At 48.1% G+C, this 21906-nt stretch overlaps 1 protein-coding gene across 1 annotated transcript; it reads left to right on the top strand.

Moving 5' to 3' along the window:
* Positions 1–55: 55 nt before the first annotated feature.
* On the top strand, positions 56–9549 carry LOC136567657 (indoleamine 2,3-dioxygenase 2-like). The gene is given in 12 exon segments (XM_066567339.1): positions 56–189; positions 191–209; positions 928–1023; positions 2015–2042; positions 2045–2205; positions 2399–2517; positions 3110–3124; positions 3848–3947; positions 4138–4255; positions 4340–4391; positions 6762–6910; positions 8995–9549. Coding segments are annotated over 12 exon segments (1359 nt in total). The 3' UTR covers positions 9363–9549.
* Positions 9550–21906: the final 12357 nt, after the last annotated feature.

The following is a 21906-nucleotide window of genomic DNA, read 5'->3' as shown; positions in this document are numbered from 1 at the left end:
ACATTCTGCCAGCGGGGTGGCCAGGCCAGAGCAGCCCTGGCAGGCAGGGCCAGCCATGGAGGGCAGCGCTGACACCGAGGAGCCCCCGCTGCTGCCCCTGGCGCTGAGCAGCTTCCACATCTCCGAGGAGTTTGGCTTCCTGCTTCCCAACCCTCTGGTAGGAGCTGGCTGTGCCTCCCCATCTGCATGCGCAGGAAATAGAGGGGTTGGTGAGCAGCTTTCTGGTGGGGGAGCTTTGATTTAGCATTTTGCTGTAGCACTTTCCAAAGAGCTATGAGGAAGGCAGGTGCTATTCTGGCACAGGGAGTTTCACAGGACAAACCTCTACCCTTGAAAATGATGCAAGCAGCTGCAGCAAGCAGCACAGAGGAGAGGTGAAGGAGCTCTGACTGGCCTTGGCTCTACAGAATTTAGGGAGCAGGTGCCCTGTGCCCAAAGTGGGGCTATTTATCACTTATAGGAATATGTTTCTTGTTGACGGAGTGACAAAACTATTTTTTGTTTTTTTAAAAAAGGAAAGAAGCTTAGAAGATTTTATTTTATTTTATTTTATTTTATTGTTTTAAGAGATTTAGCTTTAAACTTAAGGATAGCTAATTGGACAGAAGCTAAAAAGTTTTGCTTAAGTAATTAATTTTAAAAAAAACCAAATAAATTAATCACTTTTATAAAGTATTTTACTAAAAACAAAAACGTTTAACATCTAACTTAGTTTTTTTTGTTTGTTATTTTGCTTTTTATAAAACTTTTTTATTTTTAACACTGTGACAAAAGCTATTTTGTTCATTTTTATGCTTTTAAAAGTAGCTAAGTTATTTCAAGTGTGTTACAAGCCTCCGAAAACTTATTAAACATAACAAAAAAGCTACTATAACAGCTGGGAGCCTGGGCACGTTCACAGCCCTCCCTTTGCCTCTCTCCACCAAGACAGAGCTGCCAGCAGCCTACAGCCCCTGGATGGACATTGCCCATGAGCTGCCCCAGCTGATCACGAGCCGTCAGCTCCGCTCACGCGTGCACCAGGTATGGCCTTCTCCTTCCTTCCCCCAGAAGAGCTCTCTGAAACCTTGCTCTGACACAGCAGCATCTGCAAAACCTGCCAAAGCAGCCCAGGTGTGTGCTGAGCCAGGGCTGACACCAGGCGACAGCAAAGTCTTAACTTTGGCACAGGAATAGCTCCTGCAGCAGATCCGAGTGCTCAGCAGGCAGCAAGGGCTGGAGCAGGGCCCCTCTAGGTGTCACAAGAGCCATGTCTCATCCCAGCCATGCCCCTCTAGGTGTCACAAGAGCCATGTCTCATCCCAGCCAGGCTCCCTGATGCCAGCTCCCAGTCAGGCCCGACCCTTTTTGGGATCAGCTGCCCCATGGGTGTCCCAGCACCAGGAGGAGGAAAACCCTATGGATTTTACTCACAAAGCAGTAACAGCGCAGCAGGAGCAAATCCTGCAGAGTGGCTGGGAAGGAAGGCATAAAGAGAAGCACCAGGAGGGTTCCTTGCAGCTGGCAGTGTCGCATGTCCTGGCTACATGGTGACAGTAGGGGGGTGACAATCGCCCTCTTCAGAATCCCAGCTGCCAGTGGAGGCACAGCACGGAACAAAAAGGCCACAGCAGCAGCACGGGCCCTGGGGTGGCACTGGGTTCCTTTATTTGATGTTACACTCCCAGGCAATGAGCTGGGGGCAAACAACAGCTTATACAGGGGGGCAGGTCTCAAGGGAGGACACAATGTTCAGCTAATCAGGAGAACTGGGGGTGGAACACAAGGGCGAGGGATACAAGGGAGGAAAACTGCTTGGGACAGGAGGGGTTAACAGCTGGATGTAGGAGGAAGGGGTTTTGAAACTTGGCAGAAAAGTAGCTAAGTAGCAAAGAGATAAACCAACTCCTGGCTCAATTGAATAACAAAGACAAGTCTGTGTCACTCCAAAAGCAAGGGGAAAAAAGCCCAAAAAACTACCCAACAACAAATCAAACAAAAACCTACAAAATAAAACCCCACTACAACATGGCAGGGCAGCCCCTCCACCACAGGGGCCTTGGCATTGCTGGCTCTGCTCCTTGCTCCCAAGGGTTTCCCTGGCAGATGCCGCAGCTGAGCCCCCGGCAGCTCCGAGGACGTGAGGAGCTGCACTTGGCACACCTGGTGCTCAGCTTCATCACCATGGGCTACGTCTGGCAGGAGGGCGAGGAGGGCACCGTGCAGGTAAAGGCACCGTGCAGGTAAAGGCAAGGTAAAGCAGGTTCACCTGCTCCTTGGGCTCTGGGAGCTGGTGCTGCTCCCTTAGCACCTACGCCATGGGAGCAAATCCCCTTTCCTGTGGCTGCAGCAGGAGCTGCTGCCTCCTTCCTGCAGCCTGACCACATCCCCGCCTTCCCCTGTGCTTTGTGACACTCAGGTCCTGCCCAGAAACCTCGCTGTCCCCTTCTGGGAGGTGTCCCAGGCCCTGGGCCTCCCGCCCATCCTCAGCCATGCAGACTTTGTGTTGGCCAACTGGAGGAGGAAGGACCCCAGCGGGTAAACAGCAAATGCCAGCGGGCAAGCACGGTTCTTCCTGCAGGTGTCAGGGACAGGATCAGTGATCAGCAGGACAGACTGTTCCCAAACTGCTCCTGTTCTGCCAAAGCCCCTTGAACCCCACTTTTGCTGAGCTCAGCCTCGTGGTTGTGGACACAGGAACTCTGTGGGGATGTGGGTGTCTCTGGGAGCAGCCCCTGGGAACAGCTCCTCTATTCCCTGCAGAGCACGGGACCATTTCAGCTCCGTCAAATGGAAAAGTCATTCCTCTGCTGGGTATTAAGTCTACTTTGCACAGCAGACAGTCTCACAGCAATGGAAAACACCTTCTGTGCCCAGCACAGATCCCAAGGTCCACCCAAGCCCTCCCTGCCCCAATTCTGCCCAGATTTGCTCTTTGCACACACGAGTCCCAGGCTAAAGTCACCAAGCTCCCTCCATGCCCAGAGGGAGGAAAAGAGGGAAAGGAGATGAAGAGCTCTCCTGTGCAGAGCCAAGGTTACTAGAACAATTGTTACTAGAACAATTTATAATCTCTCTCTCTCTCTCCTTTTCTTGTGCATTTTGTTGGCTATAACTGCAATGCCTTCAGGCCTCTGGAAATTGAGTAAGTACTTACTGCTCATTTATTTTCTAACGGTGTTGGCGATTGTTTGGATTGGCTCAGCTCTGTAGCACTGCTTGGGCTGCTCTGCCTGCACAGACCATGGGGAGGGCCCCTAAACCACAGCAGTCCTGCTCCCCCATCTCTGTAATATTTTCTGGAAAAATCCCTTGGCCAGAATTTCTTCTCCTGGGAAGCTGAGAAGCCTCAGAGAGAAATGAAAATAATAATGATCTGATTTGCTTCTCCTGTGTTTTGCTGCTTTGGAATGTGGTTGGAGATTGTTTATCCAACAGGTGCATGTTTAATTGGTTTCATGTGAATTGTTTTTAATTAATGACCAATCACTGTCCAGCTGTGTTGGGACTCTGGAGAGTCACGAGTTTTTAATTAGTATCTTGTTAAGCCTTCTGTCTGTATCCTTTCTGGATTCTTTAGTATAGTTTTAGTATAGCATAATGTAATGTAATATAATGTAATATAATGTAATATAAATTATATAATAATAAATTAGCCTTCATGGAGTCAGATTCTCAATTCCTCCTCCATCCTGGGGACCCTGCAAATACCACACTCCCCTTTCACTCTGTGCCAGCTCCTCTCTGCATGGGGTGCAAATAAGAGGCTCTGGACTCTGGGATGGTTTTGTTCCCAGGGTCCCACAGTGTGTAAGGAAATCCTGAGCCACCACTCCCCCCAATCCCTGTTCTTGGCCCTTTTGTGCAGGAACCTGGACACGATCATCACACTGCCTGGGGGAGAGAGTCTGAGGGGCTTCATCCTTGTTACTCTGCTTGTTGAGAAGGCAGCTGTGCCTGGCATTAAGGTGGGTACCACCCTGTGTTGGGTCTTACCTGCACTGCCCAGTGCCTGAGGTGCACCCCAAGGTGTTCCTGCCCCTGAACCCAGGCTGGGGAAGGGGCAGGGCTGCCATGGCTGGCAGCAAATGTCCAGAGCTGCTGTGCACAGACATCCTCCCCCTTTGTGACCTGGTGCTCTCCCTCCTCCTCCCACAGGCAATCCCCCGGGCCCTCGGTGCCACCCTGCAGGGGGATGAGGAGTCCCTGCACAGAGCCCTGGAGGAGCTGGCAGGGGCCATCGAGGCCATGAGGGAGGCACTGAGGAGGATGCATGGTGAGAGCAGCTGGTGCCTGTGCATGCTGCAGCTGCCCATCACCTCTGATCTGATCTGATCTGATCTGATTGACTTCCTCCTAGACTATGTGGATCCAGAAGTATTCTACTCTGTGATCCGGATCTTTCTGTCTGGGTGAGTGGATCTTTCTCTCTGTTTCCCTCCAGGGTCACTGTGCTGGCAGCTCCCAGGGCTGGGGGAAGCTGGGGATGTGCAGGGAAGGGGCAGCCCAGGTGGGATATGGAGTTCCCCAGGGCAGGTAGGGACCAGCATTGCTCTCCCTGGAGCATCATGACCCTGTCCCTCCTAGGCACTGGATCAGTTGGGCAGGGACTGTGGCCAAGGGCTGGGCTCTGCCTCCCTCCAGCTTCTCTCCATCCCACGCTTCAGCTCAGCCCTGACAGCCCCAAGAGCCAGAATTGTGCACAAATGAATCTTCCCTGCTCTTGGCTGAACAGTTTTGACAGAAGAGGAATTTCTCTTTCCTTCCACACTGTGTACACAAAGCTGCAGAGCTGAGCAGAGGCTCTTCCCACCGCGTGTTAAGCAAACATCTGTAACAATCCTCTTGCTGCTGCTCTGTTACAATTCTGTCAGTTCAAAAAAAAAAAAAAGAAAATCCCCCCCAAATCCTGAAAATGCTGTTTGGGCAAGGCAGAACCACAGCCCAGAGCCCAGCACGGAGCCTTCAGCATCCCCCAGCACCCTGTGGGGCTGCAGCATCTGCAGACACTAAATCCCAGGCTTCTCAGGGGGATTCTATTTTTATTTCTCTCCATCATATCTCAGCATTTCCAAGTAAAAGGCTCCGTGCATTGTGATTAAGTTTGTCTCATTTTTTATCCAAGCCGACCTTGTCTCGATGGTCATCAGCTTGGGAAAACATGCCTTTTAAATTCCCTTCTGCTTCTAAGAACTTCCCACTAGTAGAGGTTACTATAAATACAATCCTGGGAAGACTAAAAATATTTTGGTATTTGATAATGAATCTATTTTCTCTGCAGTTTGTGTAAAATCTGTTCCTGTAGCCCAACTGCAGCCAGCACCCAAAGCCTCATGGAATGGTGCATTCTGCTAAAAGTCCACCGATATTTTTGTGCCAGGCACTTTACCTCTCTGAAATCCCAACTCCTGTCTCCATTTGGGTGTGAGCACTTCTTCATTTCAGCAAAAGTGGGGCTGACAGGGTCTGAGTCCAGGGTGTGTGTGGGAGGCACCAGCAGTGCTGGCTCCCCACCTGCTCAGGACCAGCAGCTTCAGAGGGAGGAAATCCCACCCTTGCCTTGTTATCTGCAGAGATAAATAGAAGCAGGCTGGCCTGGCCTCTATTTTTCTTTCAAATGCTTTTTAAAAAGACATCACCTTGAGTAACAAGAACAAAGGAAAATCCAGACTTCAGGGGCTCAAAGGAGTGTTTGGGTGACTGCCTGCTTCTCCAAATGGCCACTGACATTCAAGGAATTGATGTAAAGTGCCACTGTTGCCCAGAAAAGTGTCCCCTCCCCTCTCTGCTTGCAGAAACCTTCCTGAGCTGGAGCAGGAGGTGCAGCCAGGCAGGGCAATGTGTCCCAGCACCAGGCCACAGGGTGCTCACCAGGGCGGGGAGATCCCAGAGAACTCTTCTGGCAAAGGAAAATGAAGGATTTCTCCTTACCTCCATGGCCTCACTGTGTGCTTTTGCACAGAATCTGATTTGGCACTGAATCTGATTTCTGAGTTTATCTCCTGTTTGAGGAAAGCTGACATGGCCACGTTGGAGGAGGAGATCCATGGGCTGGGCCAGGGAAGTTTTGCTCAAGCTTAGCAGCCCAAGGTCCCTTCTCACAAGGCCCAGAAAAAATGAAGGATTCCTCCTTACCCCCATGTCCTCACTGTGTGCTTTGGCACTGAATCTGATTTCTGAGTTTATCTCCTGTTTGAGGAAGGCTGACATGGCCACGTTGGAGAAGGAGATCCATGGGCTGGGCCAGGGAAGTTTTGCTCAATCTTGCCAGCCCAAGGTCCCTTCTCACAGGGCCCAGAAAAAAATGAAGGATTTCTCCTTACCCCCATGGTCTCATTGTGTGCTTTGGCACAGAATCTGATTTGGCACAGAATCTGATTTGGCACAGAATCTGATTTCTGAGTTCATCTCCTGTTTGAGGAAGGCTGACACGGCTGCATTGGAGAAGGAGATCCATTGGTCAGGGAAGTTTTGTTCGATCTTGCCAGCCCAAGGTCCCTTCTCACAGGGCCCAGAAAAAAATGAAGGATTTCTCCTTACCCCCATGGTCTCATTGTGCGCTTTGGCACAGAATCTGATTTGGCACAGAATCTGATTTGGCACTGAAACTCAGAAATCAGATTATCTCCTGTTTGAGGAAGGCTGCCATGGCCGTGTTGGAGGAGGAGATCCATGGGCTGGGCCAGGACAGTTTTGCTCAATCCTGGCAGCCCAAGGTCCCTTCTCACAGGGCCCTGTCCCCAGCCCCATGGCTGCTGCCTGACTCCGTGTCTCCTGCCCAGCTGGAAGGACAACCCTGCCATGGCCCACGGGCTCATCTACGAGGGGGTGTCCCCGGAGGCGCTGGCGTTCTCGGGGGGCAGCGCGGCGCAGAGCACGGTCCTGCACGCCTTCGATGAGCTCCTGGGCATCCGCCACCGCCAGGACTGTGGTGAGCCACCAGCTTTTCTGTCCAATTTGCAGCAACCCCAATGAGGGGAGAGTAGATAAATGTGACTCCGTGTTCTTAGAAGGCTAATTTGTTATCTTATGGTATTATGTTATGTCGCAGGCATATTTTATGAACAATCCTTTTGTTAGGATCTTTTCTCCTGAAAAGTTGGGAAGGTTCAGCTTCTCCGTGTTTTGCTGCTTTGGAATGTGATTTGGAGAATTGTTTACCCAGCATGTGAAATTGGTTTTACTTGATGACCAATGACAGCCACCTGTGTCGAGGCTGTGAGCAGTCACAAGATTTTATCATCATTGCTTTCTATTCCTTTCAAGCCTTCTGATGAAATCCTTTCTTCTATTCTTTAGTATAGTTTTAATATATAATTTTTAAAATATAATATATATCATAAAATAATAAATCAGCCTTCTGAAACATGGAATCAAGATTCTCATCTCTTCCCTCATCCTGGGACCCCTGTGAACACCACCACAATGTTATATTAAAGAATGCTATACTATATACTAAAGAATAGAGAAAGGATACAGACAGAAGGCTTAACAAGAATGAATAACAAAAACTCATGACTGCTTCCAGAGTCCTGACACAGCTGGATGGTGATTGGTCATTAATTAAAAACAATTCACATGGAATCAATCAAACATGCACCTTGTTGGTAAACAATATCCAGACCACATTCCAAAGCAGCAAAACACAGGAGAAGCAATCAGATAATTATGGTTTTCATTTTTCTCTGAGGCTTCTCAGCTTCCCAGGAGAAGAAATCCTGGCAAAGGGAGTTTTCAGAAAATATGATGGTGACACTTTTCCTTCTCCAAAGCAGATGAGGGGCTGGGGAAGAGATGAGCCAGAGTGATTCCCATGAGTGTGCCAGCTCTGGCAGGCAGGAGGACATGTGCCCATCTCATCCTGGCTGGCACCAGGCTCTGCTCAGTTTCAGGGAGGAAGGTTATAAATGTGCCTCTGGCAGGTGCTTCCTCACCATGATAAATTCATAAAAGCACTCATTTGGCTTCTTGCACGTCAGCTTTTTGCTGAGGTTCTCTATGGGCCCAGAGATGAGGGAGCAGAGCGTGCAGGCATCCTGCCAGTGAGAAGCCTTTCATGAAGCTCCACTTTAGTCCAGCCCACGACAGAAATATTTACCAGAAATTAGCAAAAACAACAAAAAAAAACCAAAAACCAAAGGGCTGGGAGCAGGGCTAAACCCTGCCTTTTAGGGTTAGCACCAGCCCTAATGGAGCACTGACCTAATATGGGTTTTCTTTCTCAGTTAATTGGAGGCAGGGCAGAGGAGGCTGTGCAGGCTGTGTCAGCACCACAGCTCTGTGGTGTTCACAGGCCCTCTGAACAGAGAGAAGCTGTGAGACAAGCAGAGGAGAAGGAAAACACAATTCCTATCTCGCTTGCTGTGGCTGTGCTGTGCTAAAGTAAAATGCAATATGGAGATTGGTTACCCAAAGTGAGGATGTTTTGTTCCCTTGGCCTGTCAGGGCCAGGTGTGTGTGTGTGTGTGTGGGACTGTCATGGGACAGTCACCAGAGAATGAGAGTGTGAGCAGTTCTGGGCAGTTGTGAGCAAGAGTGAGTGCAGGGCAGATTCAGTTTAGATGCAATGTACATACTATAGTATAATAAAGTATTATAGTATAATATATAGTATATATTATACTATAATATATATATGATATATATTATACTATATATAATTTATATATAGTATATATGTACTATATATATTTTTATATATATAAATAAATAAATATAATAGATAATATATATAATAATATTTATATATATATAATTTATATATAGTGTATATATATACTATATATAAATTATAGTACAATATATAGTATAATATAGTATTATATAAAGTCAGATGATGAATCTGACTCCATCATCACCATTCTGATGATGGATTCAGATGCATCATTCTCTCTCCCCTTTCTCAGAGTCGCCTTTGATTTACAATACAGCTCCATGCCAGCTTCTCTCCTAGAGGGTCGGGGCTTTTGATCCGCTTACCCACAACTTACTCCTGCCTTTGCTGGTGTCTCACAGCCGCCTTCCTGTGCAGGATGAGGGAGTACATGCCCCCGGCACACCGAGCCTTCGTGGAGCAGATCCGCGGCGCGGGGTCCCCGCGGCACCTCGTGCTCTCCTCGGGGGACGCGCGGCTCCGCGACGCCTTCAACCGCTGCGTGTGGGCGCTGGCAGAGCTCAGGTCCTACCACATCACCATTGTCACCAAGTACATCGCCGTGGCAGCGGCCAAAGCCAAGGCCAGGCGGGCAGAGCTGAGTGGGGCCGGCCCCGCTGTGGGAAAGGCGCCGTCAGCACTGGAGGACAAAGGAACGGGAGGGTCGCACATCTTCAGCTTCCTGAAGAGCATCAGGGACACCACCAGGGAGGGGATGATAAGGGCCTGACTGTGGCAGTGTTTGTGGGTGTGATAGGAACCTTGACTCTGTGCTTCAGAAGGCTGATTTATTATTTTATGGTATATATTATATTAAAAATGCTATACTAAAGCTATACTAAAGAGAGAGAAAGGAGACATCAGAAGGCTAGCAAAGAATGATAATAAAATCTCGTGACAGACTCAGAGCCTCGACACAGCTGGACCGTGATTGTTTTTACTTGATGACCAATCTACATGAGATGCACCTGTTGGTAAACCATCTCCAGACCACATTCCAGAGCCATCAGATAGTTATTGCTTACATTTCATTTCTGAGGCCTCTCAGCTTCTCAGCAGAAAATCCTAGCGAAAGGTATTTTTCAGAAAATATGTCAGTGACACCTGCCCCACCCTGAGGGTTGCCCAAAGTGGGCACAGGAGGCCAAGGGGCTCCATCTGCAACAAGCCAAGATGGAAAACCTCCCATCAGCAGCACCTTCCCACCTGTGCAGGCTGGGACACGAGGGACACGCTTGGGGCTGGTGACAGAGAGCAGTGCTGCTGCTGCTGCTGAGAGCTCAGCATCCTCCTGTTGGAATTCAGGACATCCCTCTGGCTGTCCTGGGCTGCCAAGACCCCTGCCAGGGGGCTCAGAGACCCTGGCACAGAGCCCAAGATGCCCCTGTGGCTTTGATTATGACCCATGGAGCAAGTTACCAACCTTAGATGAAGATCTGCAAGCCACGACAGTTTAAGTAGAATGATAGTGAATTTATCACAGGGTGAAAAATAGATTTTTGGGGTTTTTAGAATGGGGGTTCAGGGGGCAAGATGGAAGAATCTGAACATGTCCTGTCCTCCTCCTCCTCCTCCTCCTCCTTCTTCTTCACCTTCTTCTTCTTCGCTTCCATCTTCACCTCCATCTTTGCCTTCTTCTTCTTCTTCTTCGTCTCCATCTTCTGCTGTGATGGTGGCACTTTTGGATTGGTTTAGAGTAGAAGCTCACTGTCTAACACAGGTGATAGGTATGGGAAGTAATTGTAAACATTGTACACATAGTTTTTAGTATAAAAAGATAACACCACCCTGGGGGAGGCAGAGTGCCTCTGTCTGTCCTGCTGGATGGACCTCGGCTGGACAGGAGAAAGAATTTTATAGATAAGAAACAATAAACAACTTTGAGACCGAGAAATGAAGAGCTCTGACTCTGGGAAAAGAGACTTTCTAACACATCTCAGGGTCACTCTGACCAGCTAAAGTCCTGACACTCCCCTGGCACGGGCACAGGGTCCTCCTGTGGCACTGATGCCAGCACATCACGCCCGGGCCCCAGGGAGGAGCTGTGTCCCTCCAAGCCCCGCTTGTTCCCTGCTCCACCCCGGATGGACACGGGTGGGTCACAGGCACCAATAAAGCAGCGATTGCCGGGCCCTGAGATGTCACAGCCCTTTTGTGTCCATCACCAGGTGGCGGCAGAAAGCCGCGTTTGGCACCGGGGGAACGGAGCGGGGCAGGGATGGAGAGGTGGGCACGGGGGATGCAGGGCGAGAAGGAGCTGCCCACTGTGACCCCCAGGCGCTGGCACCCGGACACGGCTCCTGTCCCCCCACAGCCGCAAAGGGACCGTGATTACCCCAACAAACACCAACCCTCTGTCGTGGGAGTGACGCTGAAACCGCTCAAACCCAAACTCCCCGGAGGAGTGTGGGATGAGAAAAGGGAGCCAAGTGCTGGGACAAATGTGGGGTGTCCAGGAGGCTGCACCGAGGCACTGGGGTACAGAGGTTGCTCTCCATGCCAAATCCATCTCCTGGTTCATGAAGGGCTCAGGAGGTTACAAAAAGTACAAAGCTGCAGCATTGGAGGTCACACAGGCTTCCCTTTAGGATCACACAGTGCTATAGTAGGGACATGGGGACACATGGCACCCCCAAGGGGCCAGCATGGCAAAAATGCTCGTAACAAAGCCCTGATCCTTAGAGAATAACAGAATAGAATAGAATAGAATAGAATAGAATAGAATAGAATAGAATAGAATAGAATAGAATAAGAATAGAATAGAATAGAATAAGAATAGAAGTATAGTAGAGTAGAGTAGAAATAGAATAGAATAGGATAGAATAGAATAGAATAGAATAGAATAGAATAAGAATAGAATAGAAGTAGAATAGAAGCAGAGTAGAGTAGAAATAGAATAGAATAGAATAAGAATAGAATAGAATAGAATAGAATAGAATAGAATAGAATAGAAGTAGAATAGAAGCAGAGTAGAGTAGAAATAGAATAGAATAGGATAGAATAGAATAGAATAGAATAGAATAGAATAGAATAGAATAGAATAGAATAGAATAGAATAGAATAAGAATAGAATAGAAGCAGAATAGAAGCAGAGTAGAGTAGAGTGGAGTAGAAAGAATAGAATAGAATAAGAATAGAATAGAATAGAATAGAATAGAATAGAATAGAATAGGATAGAATAGAATAGAATAGAATAGAATAGAATAAGAATAGGATAGAATAGAATAGAATAGAATAGAATAGAATAGAATAGAATCAGAATAGAAGCAGAGTAGAGTAGAGTGGAGTAGAAATAGAATAGAATAGAATAGAATAGAATAAGAATAGAATAGAATAGAATAGAATAGAATAGAATAGAATAAGAATAGAATAGAATAGAAGCAGAATAGAAGCAGAGTAGAGTAGAGTAGAAATAGAATAGAATAAGAATAGAATAGAATAGAATAGAATAGAATAGAATAGAATAAGAATAGAATAGAATAGAATCGAATCAGAATAGAAGCAGAGTAGAGTAGAGTGGAGTAGAAATAGAATAGAATAGAATAGAATAAGAATAGAATAGAATAGAATAGAATAGAATAGAATAGAATAGAATAGAATAGAATAGAATAGAATAAGAATAGAATAGAAGCAGAATAGAAGCAGAGTAGAGTAGAGTGGAGTAGAAAGAATAGAATAGAATAGAATAGAATAGAATAGAATAGAATAGAATAAGAATAGAATAGAATAGAATAGAATAGAAGCAGAATAGAAGCAGAGTAGAGTAGAGTGGAGTAGAAAGAATAGAATAGAATAGAATAGAATAGAATAGAATAGAATAGAATAGAATAGAATAAGAATAGAATAGAATAGAATCAGAATAGAATCAGAATAGAAGCAGAGTAGAAGCAGAGTGGAGTAGAAATAGAATAGAATAGAATAGAATAGAATCAGAATAGAATAGAATAAGAATAGAAGTAGAATAGAAGCATAGTAGAGTAGAGTAGAAATAGAATAGGATAGAATAGAATAGAATAAGAATAGAATAGAATAGAATAGAATAGAATAGAATAGAAGCAGAATAGAAGCAGAGTAGAGTAGAGTGGAGTAGAAAGAATAGAATAGAATAGAATAGAATAGAATAGAATAGAATAGAATAGAATAGAATAGAATAGAATAGAATAGAATAGAATAAGAATAGAATAGAATAGAAGCAGAATAGAAGCAGAGTAGAGTAGAGTGGAGTAGAAAGAATAGAATAGAATAGAATAGAATAGAATAGAATAGAATAGAATAGAATAGAATAGAATAAGAATAGAATAGAAGCAGAATAGAAGCAGAGTAGAGTAGAAATAGAATAGAATAGAATAGAATAGAATAGAATAGAATAGAATAGAATAGAAGTAGAATAGAAGTAGAATAGAAGCAGAGTAGAGTAGAGTAGAAATAGAATAGGATAGGATAGAATAAGAATAGAATAGAATAGAATAGAATAGAATAGAATAGAATAGAATAGAATAGAATAGAATAGAATAGAATAGAATAGAATAGAATAAGAATAGAATAGAAGCAGAATAGAAGCAGAGTAGAGTAGAGTGGAGTAGAAAGAATAGAATAGAATAGAATAGAATAGAATAGAATAGAATAGAATAGAATAGAAGCAGAATAGAAGCAGAGTAGAGTAGAGTGGAGTAGAAAGAATAGAATAGAATAGAATAAGAATAGAATAGAATAGAATAGAATAGAATAGAATAGAATAGAATAGAATAGAAGCAGAATAGAAGCAGAATAGAAGCAGAGTAGAGTAGAGTGGAGTAGAAAGAATAGGATAGAATAGAATAGAATAGAATAGAATAGAATAGAATAGAATAGAATAGAATAAGAATAGAATAGAAGCAGAATAGAAGCAGAATAGAAGCAGAGTAGAGTAGAGTGGAGTAGAAAGAATAGAATAGAATAGAATAGAATAGAATAGAATAGAATAGAATAGAATAGAATAGAATAGATAGGACAGCACACAGCCTGGTGGCAGTGTCAGCCCCATAGAGAGGCTCCTCTGACCCCTCTGCAGGTGAAGTGAGACCCTGGAGCATCCCCCATGCTGGGTGTGGCTGCTCCAGAATGTCCCTGCCCAGCCCAGGGCTGCAGGAATGGGCTCACCTTGCACCACCCAGCTGGGCTGAGTGGGCAGAGCCTGTGCCAAGAGCCGTGCTAAAGCTTTTTTTATAATGCCAGGTGCCTGTGCTGCCCTTTTCTAGCAAGTCAGCACGCCCAGATTCCTTGGAATTTGCATCTTTAGGGAAATGGGGCCATATGGCTCTGTTTTGCCTCCCCAGGTTTTGCTGGCACCAGCACCAGAGGAGGATTCACACCCAGTCAGTGTCTTGGTGCAAAAATAGCCCTGGCAGTGCCCCTTCTGCACGACCAGGAGAGTCAAGGTCCTTTGAAATGAGATGATGTTCCCATAAGGGCAAGAACAAGCTCAGAACGCTGTAGCTTGAATTATTAAACTCTTGCTAAATTGTATTTTGTGCTCTTTTTTTTTTTTGAATACAGCCCTAAAACTGGGGCTTCTGAGATGACTTCAGTAAACAACCCACGGGAACGTGTCAGCACCTTTAAATCTCTGCCTGGCAGCGCTCCTTCCACTTGATCTTCATTTCTGAATAGCTGCTGCATATTTCATGGAGGAAATATTTCATCCCAATGATTGTCTTGGCCTATTACATTTCAGACCATTTCAGGAAAACAGCAAACTTGGGCCAGGGGAAAAATCACTCCATCTAAATGAGAAACACAGCCAGGGCTGGAGGGAGGCTGGCCCTGCAGGGATGGGGGCTCTGCACAGGCTGGAAATGCCCAAACCCTGCTGGGAGCAGCAGTGCTGGTGCCAGGGGAGGCACAGGACCCCAAGCAAGGGGATTTTCTTCCTTCTGCCAACTCCCTTCCCCAAACACGCTGCCCTGTGTCACCAGGGCCAGGAGCAGGTCCTCAGGAGCAGGGATTTGTCACCTCAGAAGAGAAGAGGGGAGATGGGAAATCAGGGAGGCTGATTAGCACTGGCTGGGGTTTATGTACAAATCACAGACAGGACAGGACTGCTGGGAATGTGCCTTGAGCTGTTTCATTTTCCAGCATCAGCCTCATTCCATGGTGATGACAATGGGAAGATGCCACCAGCTCACATCCCAGGCAGCAGACCAAGAACTCAATGTCACAACTCACTTTATAAGTGTTTTGACCAATCCCACAAAGCAAAAGCACATTGACAGTAGTTCTATCCAACCACTGTAAGCACAGGTACCTTTGGTTAAACAATGCCTGCTTATTTCAAATACAATCCCTGCTTGTGAGCCTTCAAACACAACACACAGAGCTCCATTATTAAGCTTAGAACTCCCTAATATCTCTCTAGATAAACTTTTCTGTAGTTTAGAGAGTTATTCTAGACAAGTGTTAATACACAGAGCATTGTTCTATTTGTCCTTGCTTTTCTACATTTTACATAATTTTTCTGCCCAATCTCATGGCTGCTGCTCAGCTCTAATCACAGTTCTGCTGTCTCTGAGGCCTTTTGCAGCTTTCCCAAACCCCTCTGATTCTGTGGATTCCCACACTGATCATGTCAGAGGGCTCTGGAGAGCCAAGTTTCCCTGCTCTGGAGAGCACACTGCCCTTCTTTTGGTGGACAAGGGAGGTGCCAAAAAACCTGCAGAGACAGCGTCAGCCAGCAAACTGCACAGCACAGGCTCTGTGCTTACCAAATGCTCTGTCACAGCCAGCTCACAAACAATCAGCAGCTCCTTTGGAATGGGGCTCAGCGAGGATTCTGCAGCTCTGGAAGAACCCAGAACTGAGGACAGACCTCTCCTGTGTGCTCTCCTGGCAGGCTGGGACAGCTGCTCCAGCAGAGCTTTGATTCCTCTCTGTTTTCAAACCACTGCTGTCTAACATTGATCACAAGACACAGACATCTAAGCTCTCAGGTGCATTCTGACTGGAAGCACGTGGCCTTTCAATAATTTATGCCTGTGCCTAAAAATGGCACGAGGTGTTCGAGGACAACCATGTGCTTGGCATCCATGCTGCATCCCACCAGAGGGAACAGGCTGCCCACCTGAGGCCCTGCTCTGTCCTCAAGGGTTTGTTTTGGCAGCACTGCACAGCCCAGAATGTGTGGGGTGAGTCAAGCACAGGGCTCACCCTGAGCAGCAATGTCCAGGCTCTGCTGCTCTCTGTCAGACCCCAGCTGGGACAACCTGAGCCCTGGAACGGGCAGGGTTAAGGCCATTTCTGCAGCTCAGCAATAGCATTAATGGTATTTCAGCAAAAGAGCTGCTCCCCTCCTTCTCTCAGAGGTGCTGCTCCCCAGACCTCAGCTCCCAGAGGTGCAGGGTCTGTAGGGGTCAGAGATCCACACCCAAAGCTTCTCACTGCCTTCTGAGATTAAACCCAGATTTGAAAGATTTTTGGATCCTTGACTGCCAAGAACCTCTTCAAAAAACACCACTTTCTGTGCAGGCCTTGAGGCAGTGGCCCTGCAATTTCCACTTTTCAGGGAGTTTGCACCAACTCCCCGAGCCCAGCAGTATCTGCTGGGTCAGCTGGGGCTGACGCCTGCCAGGGAGTGGATGGAAAAGCAGGAGAGATGTCACAGCCCTTGTCCACATGCAGAGCAGCAGCTCCAGACCCAAAGCAGTGCCACCCACACAGAAATCTCCCTTATCTCTGGAGCCAGCCCTGTCCCTGCAGCACCGAGGCACAAGTTTCCATCGAGCAGCTGCCACTCAGAGCAGCCCAACAGCTCTTCCAGCCACAAACTGGAGTTTTGGCTCCTGACTCCTTGCTTTTGTTAAGCAGAGATTTCCCCCATGGTCTCTGGTGGTCAGGCCTGTGTGATGGAGCCTGGTGCATGCCCAGGGTGGCAGGAGGAGACCTCACCTGGGCACACCTTCCATGCACCAGTGTCACCCTGATTTTTTAAGATTTTCTAAGCCTTCTGATGTTTACATTCTTGTAAAAAACTTTCTCACACGCTTTCTGCAAATAACTCATTGTTTTCTGCATTCTTTTATAGAAGAAGAAAAATTTGATGGACTGTTGGTTTGCCCAGTGTCATTGGAGAGGTGGCACTGTCACCCTCCAATCCACTGTCACTTTTGGAAATCTATAAATGTTGGAGTCAGAAAATAAACTTCCCTTTTCTTCACCTTAAGAGCAGCCGTGTGTGTGCTCGTGTTGTTTCGTGTCCTATAGCAACACACCAAACCCCAGAGAGCCTCACCAGCCCTGGCACCACCCCACAGGAGGTGGCCAGCCCTGCCTGCAGGCTCCCTGTGCTCCCTGGGCCATGCCCAGCCTGCCATCCCACCCACACTGCTGGCTCAGACTTTCCATCCTCCCCAATCGCTTTGGCCTCCGGGTCCCTCCTTGCCATGCCCAGGTCTCACCCAGGTCGCCACTGAGACAAATCTGTGCAAAAGTTCCTGAGCACCTTTCCTGCTGCTGGGCCAGCCCCCTCCACAGGGATTCCCACAGCCCCCAGGCAGCTCCAGCCAAGTGCTTTGCTGCTTTTGTCCCATGAATATTTGAAATCGAACAGGAACACAAACATTTGGATTCCAGACACTTCCCAATTGCGGCCTTATTTATCATACTTGGCTCTGCTCCTGGAGCTGGGGCCAGAAGAGGCTCTGAATGATTTAAGTGATTTAGCATGCTGTGCATAGATCAATCTCACTCTCCCCTCCAGCCATAGGTTTCCCTTTGTGGTTTGCTGCACACTTATTATATCCATCAATATCCAAGTAATTAAAATCCCCCATTATCTGGGTCCTGGCTCCCTTACAAAGCCCTCATAAGCCATAAACTCGTTCATGATCAACCTCCCTAAAGTGGCTGGGAGTTTGCAGCCCCATCTCAGGGTCCCCAGGCTGCTGTTACATCCTGAAGGTCCCACTGGAGCCATGGCCAATTCCAGCCTGAGCCACGGCTGCCATTCCTCTCCCTGTGCTCCTGGTCTGTGCCAGGACTGCTCATTTCTATCCCCACCTTTCTCCACTCTCTGCTGAGTTTATCTCAGAGCAACTCCCCCAGCTCCTGCCTCACTCGTGCTGCTGGAGCAGAGTTTTGGAGCTGCTGCATTCCTGGGAGCACCCAGGGGCTGCTGGGCTCCAAATGCTGTATCCCTGTTGGGGAAGATGGAACAGGAAAGCCTTATAAAAATGATTGTCTGGCAAAAGATTCTGAGAATATAGAAACTGTAAGCCAGATTGAAATGAAAGCAGCTTTGAGATGCCTCAGTTACTGAACTACTGGAAAACCATGGTGTGGCTGCTGAAGGTGATCCCCTTTTGATGGAACAACACCCTCTGCTTGCAGACAGCTCCAAGGGTCAGAGCAGACCCTACAGCTTGGCAGAAGGGGCCCAAAGAGGACCTTTTAGGGTTTAAAATGTAACACAGGATGGTGATGTAATGATTCTATAGGCTGTGTGTAAATGCTATAAGATATATATATTGTATTAGATTGGTTAGTGAGAATGAGAATATTCAACACAGAAGAAGATTTATGGTATTGGAATGGGAACCTCACTCTCTTACCCCTTTTACTCTCTCACCCTCTCATCCTCTCTCCCCCTCTCTTCTCTCAGGCCTGCTCTGAGCTGTGCCTGGCAGCTCCCAGCAGGGCCCTGCCCTTGGCCCTTTGCAATAAACCCCAAATTCCACACCTGGCTGCAGAGATCTCTCATCTCCATCCATCCCCACCGTCCTACCCCTGACACTCCTACACATCCCAAACCTTCCCCTGCTGCAGAACCACCTGCAGTACCTTGGAAAGGCAGCAAGTCCCCAGTGCTGTCACACCTGTGGCCCAAATGTCCCTGCTCTGTGACCAGGGACCATCCCAGGGCTCTGCTGGGGGGACAATTCCTTCTCACCTGGCCAGGCTCTGTTCCTGCATGCCTTGACCACAGGTCTCTAAGGAATTTATTAATAAAAACCAAATTTGCCTTGTGATTTCCCATTGGGAGGGATCTGAGAGCACAGAAAACAATTGCCTTCACCTTCTTCCTGTGCTGCCACTTGCACAGAGCTCAGGCTGTGCCTGGAGCACTGTGTTCCCTTGGCACAAGCAGGGGCTTATCTGCACCTGGGGAAGGGCTCACCTCTGCAGAGCTACTGTATGATTACAGGCCATGACTCAAGCCAAAAAGTGCAAATTACAGCAAGGGGGAGGAGAGAGGAGCTGCTAAATTACACCTAATATGGAGAAGGATTGGGGAACAGATTGAGATGCCACCACTGCTGGATGGCACAGGGCTGGGAGATGGTAAAATCTTCATTATCAGATAAATGGATGCCCAGAGGGACCTTTGGAAAGGGGTTTTATTTCCCTAAAATTCTTGGTGTCTGTTTGTACAACATTGCACTATTACAGCTGTTGGTAAATAAAGAAACCCAAACATTGGCACTAGAATAAAAATAACGTGGGGCAAAGGGTGGGAATAAGACACAGGCAGGTCCTGATGAGAGAGTCAACACTTCTCTGCTGCCCAGGGTGCCCAGTCAGGGTTTGGCCAGGGGTGCATGGTGGCACGTCACTGGTGCCACTCAGAGGATGTGCCACGGACCTGTTTGCCAAGTTAGTCAGCACAGCCCACAGTGCCAGCCCTGGTAAACAAGGGCACCTCTCCCTGTGCTCCTGGTCTGTGCCAGGATTGCTGATTTCTATCCCCATCTTTCTCCACTCTCTGCTGAGTTTATCTCAGAGTAAACAAGGGCAAACACAGATCCTGGTGTCCAGTGAACCCGTGAGGCAATCACCACCCGGCTTCCCAGGAGCTCTACTCAACCTCATTTCTTAGAAAAGAGAAAAAAAAGTAAAAGAGACAAGGAGCTGCTATTATTGCAGTCAGAGGCTGTGTCATGCTGGGCTCTGCAGCTAAATTTATTCAGTGTTTACTGTAAGCAAGGACAGTGGGAAGCCTTCCGAAACGGCACAGGGGCTGCTCCCGTTTTGTCTCAGCTCTCAATCACGCCTGGCTTGAGCCATTTTTATCCTGACACAAATGGAAAATATTTTCCTGGTTTCATTTCTACTGATCAAAGATACTTCCTCAACAGAGAGGAGCCCCACAGCCCCAGGGGTGGGTGGGGGGAGAAGTCCCCGAGGAAAGAATTTGCCTGAGGGGAACGTGGGACAGAGCTCAGAGCAGATGGGGCACATCAGGACAGCACCCCTGAGAGTCAGGACACTGTCCCAGAAGTCAGGACACCGTCCCACCAGCCCAGGGGCACGTGGCTAGGCTATTATTCCTTTCTCTTCTCCAATTAATCTGCCAAACCAGCAGCTTGGTGTTCACCTCGGTGCCTGCCAAACTCAGCACCAGGAGCACCTTGGGGTGAGGATCCCCTTTGCTTCCCCAGCTGATCACAGAGCTCTGCAGAAGGGCAGGGGTTGGGGTCAGATATCTGTTTACTTTCTCTGTAAGGTTTCCCTAAACAGCTTTGGAAAATGCTCCTTCCACAGTGGCCGGAACTGACTCAGCTCTGTGCACAGAGGGTGCTGGACATGAGCTCATGGCCTCAGCCACCTGACGTCACACTCAGCACTGTTTACTGACAGACCACAGCTTTTAGTTTGGTTTTTTTGTTCCCATCAGAGTGGTGAGGGCTCCCCATGTGTCCCCTGACCCTACAACCTCCCTCGGTCTCACACAGACCCTCGCGATGGGCAGATCCTCTCCACAAGGCAGACACTCAGTCAAACAGGATTTACTTCTCCCAGGCAGATGCCAACAACTCCAGAGCACAAACTGCTGGCTGGGCTTCTGGTTCGACCCTGAACCACTGAGGGCTCAGATCCCAGGCTCACCATCAGCACTTTTCTGCTCAGCCAGACCCTGCTAGAGGGACTACACTGCTTGCTGTACACACAGCATCACCCCTCTCCCCTTCCCTCCCCTCCCTCCCAGAACTGAAATCTACTGGCAGCTCTAAACTGGTTCTTTTTCATCTGAACTGCTGCATAAATAACCCAGCAGACAGCCTGAAGCCCCCGCTCACTAACACCCGACAGCAAGTCAAGGGCAGATCTGGAGAATAAAGACAAGGCTCCCGTGCAAACAAGGCATCACTCACTGAGGCTGAGACTGGGGCTGTGGGGAAACATCCAGAACATTGCTGGGAGAGTTAAACCCCTCTGGGGGCAGGGGCTGGTGGTGGCAGCACTGGGGCTGGGGGCTCTGCTGGAGCCGGGACACCAGGGGAAGCTCTCTGAGCTGTCCCGAGCTGCCCCGTGTTATAAGTAAAAAAATCGGCCAATTTTTATTTTTTTTGGGAAAAAAAAGGGTTGCAGAACCAGTCAAACCAGTTGCTGCCAAGGTGAAGTTCTGCCTGTTTGTTATTGTAATCACCGGTCGTTCTCGTTAATTGCTCCTTTTGTATCGGTAAGGCCCTGCCTGGGGCTAAGCTGATGCTCCTGCTACCCAGACGGTGAGAGGAGGGGACATGAGGGGGGGCATCAGAGAGAATGCAAAATAACCTCAGCACCAGCATGCCATGGGAAGCTACCCCACCAAACTTACTGAAAAGACCCCAAAAACAACGAGCCAATACAGAATTAAGAGATCAGAGTGATGTCTGGACATGAGGAACAGCGTGCCGAGCCTGCAGAGATGCCAAAAACCTTTGCTGCCCCTCGCCCTGACCACGACCTCAGCTGGAACCAAGACCACAACCCTAGAAATCTCAAAAGCTGCTACACAGGGCTACATCCACTGCTTGGGTGAGGAATGGACCCCCAGCTCTGCTCCTCAGTGGGCAAAGCTGCACATTTCTCCTCCTCCGAGTCACTCTGGGAGCGGCAACAGCAAAACCGCGGATCCCTTGAGCTGATCACCTTTACTGAAGTCATCAAAAGAAGGAAACGTCTCCTGCCCTGTTTGTTTCACCCCAGAGGTGATTCAGGGCTCCTGGGAGCCTCCCTGCTCCAGTTCTGCCCAGCTCAGACCTGTGGCAGGCGGCTCTGCTCTGGTGCCTGGAGCTGCCAGCCTTGTCTGTCCCACAGATAGGTTTTACAGCCCTGAGCTGCTCTTTGAGCAGGGCTGACGTGTGCAGCTGAGGCAGCTTTCTGGGGAAAACAACACTGGCAAAAGTTCACTTACCTGCCCTAACAGCTGCAGTGGCCTTGGGGGCAGCCAGAGCCCCAGCACAAACCTGAATGACAGCCCTGGAGCAGCTCCCATCCTCCTGCAGCAGCTGAACCTGGGGAGGATCATGCAAAAAAAGCCC

This window comes from Molothrus aeneus, chromosome 29, assembly GCF_037042795.1.
Source record: "Molothrus aeneus isolate 106 chromosome 29, BPBGC_Maene_1.0, whole genome shotgun sequence".
NCBI lineage: Eukaryota > Metazoa > Chordata > Aves > Passeriformes > Icteridae > Molothrus > Molothrus aeneus.
Note: the sequence above shows the minus strand (reverse complement) of the source record. Positions and strands in the feature narration are given on the sequence as shown.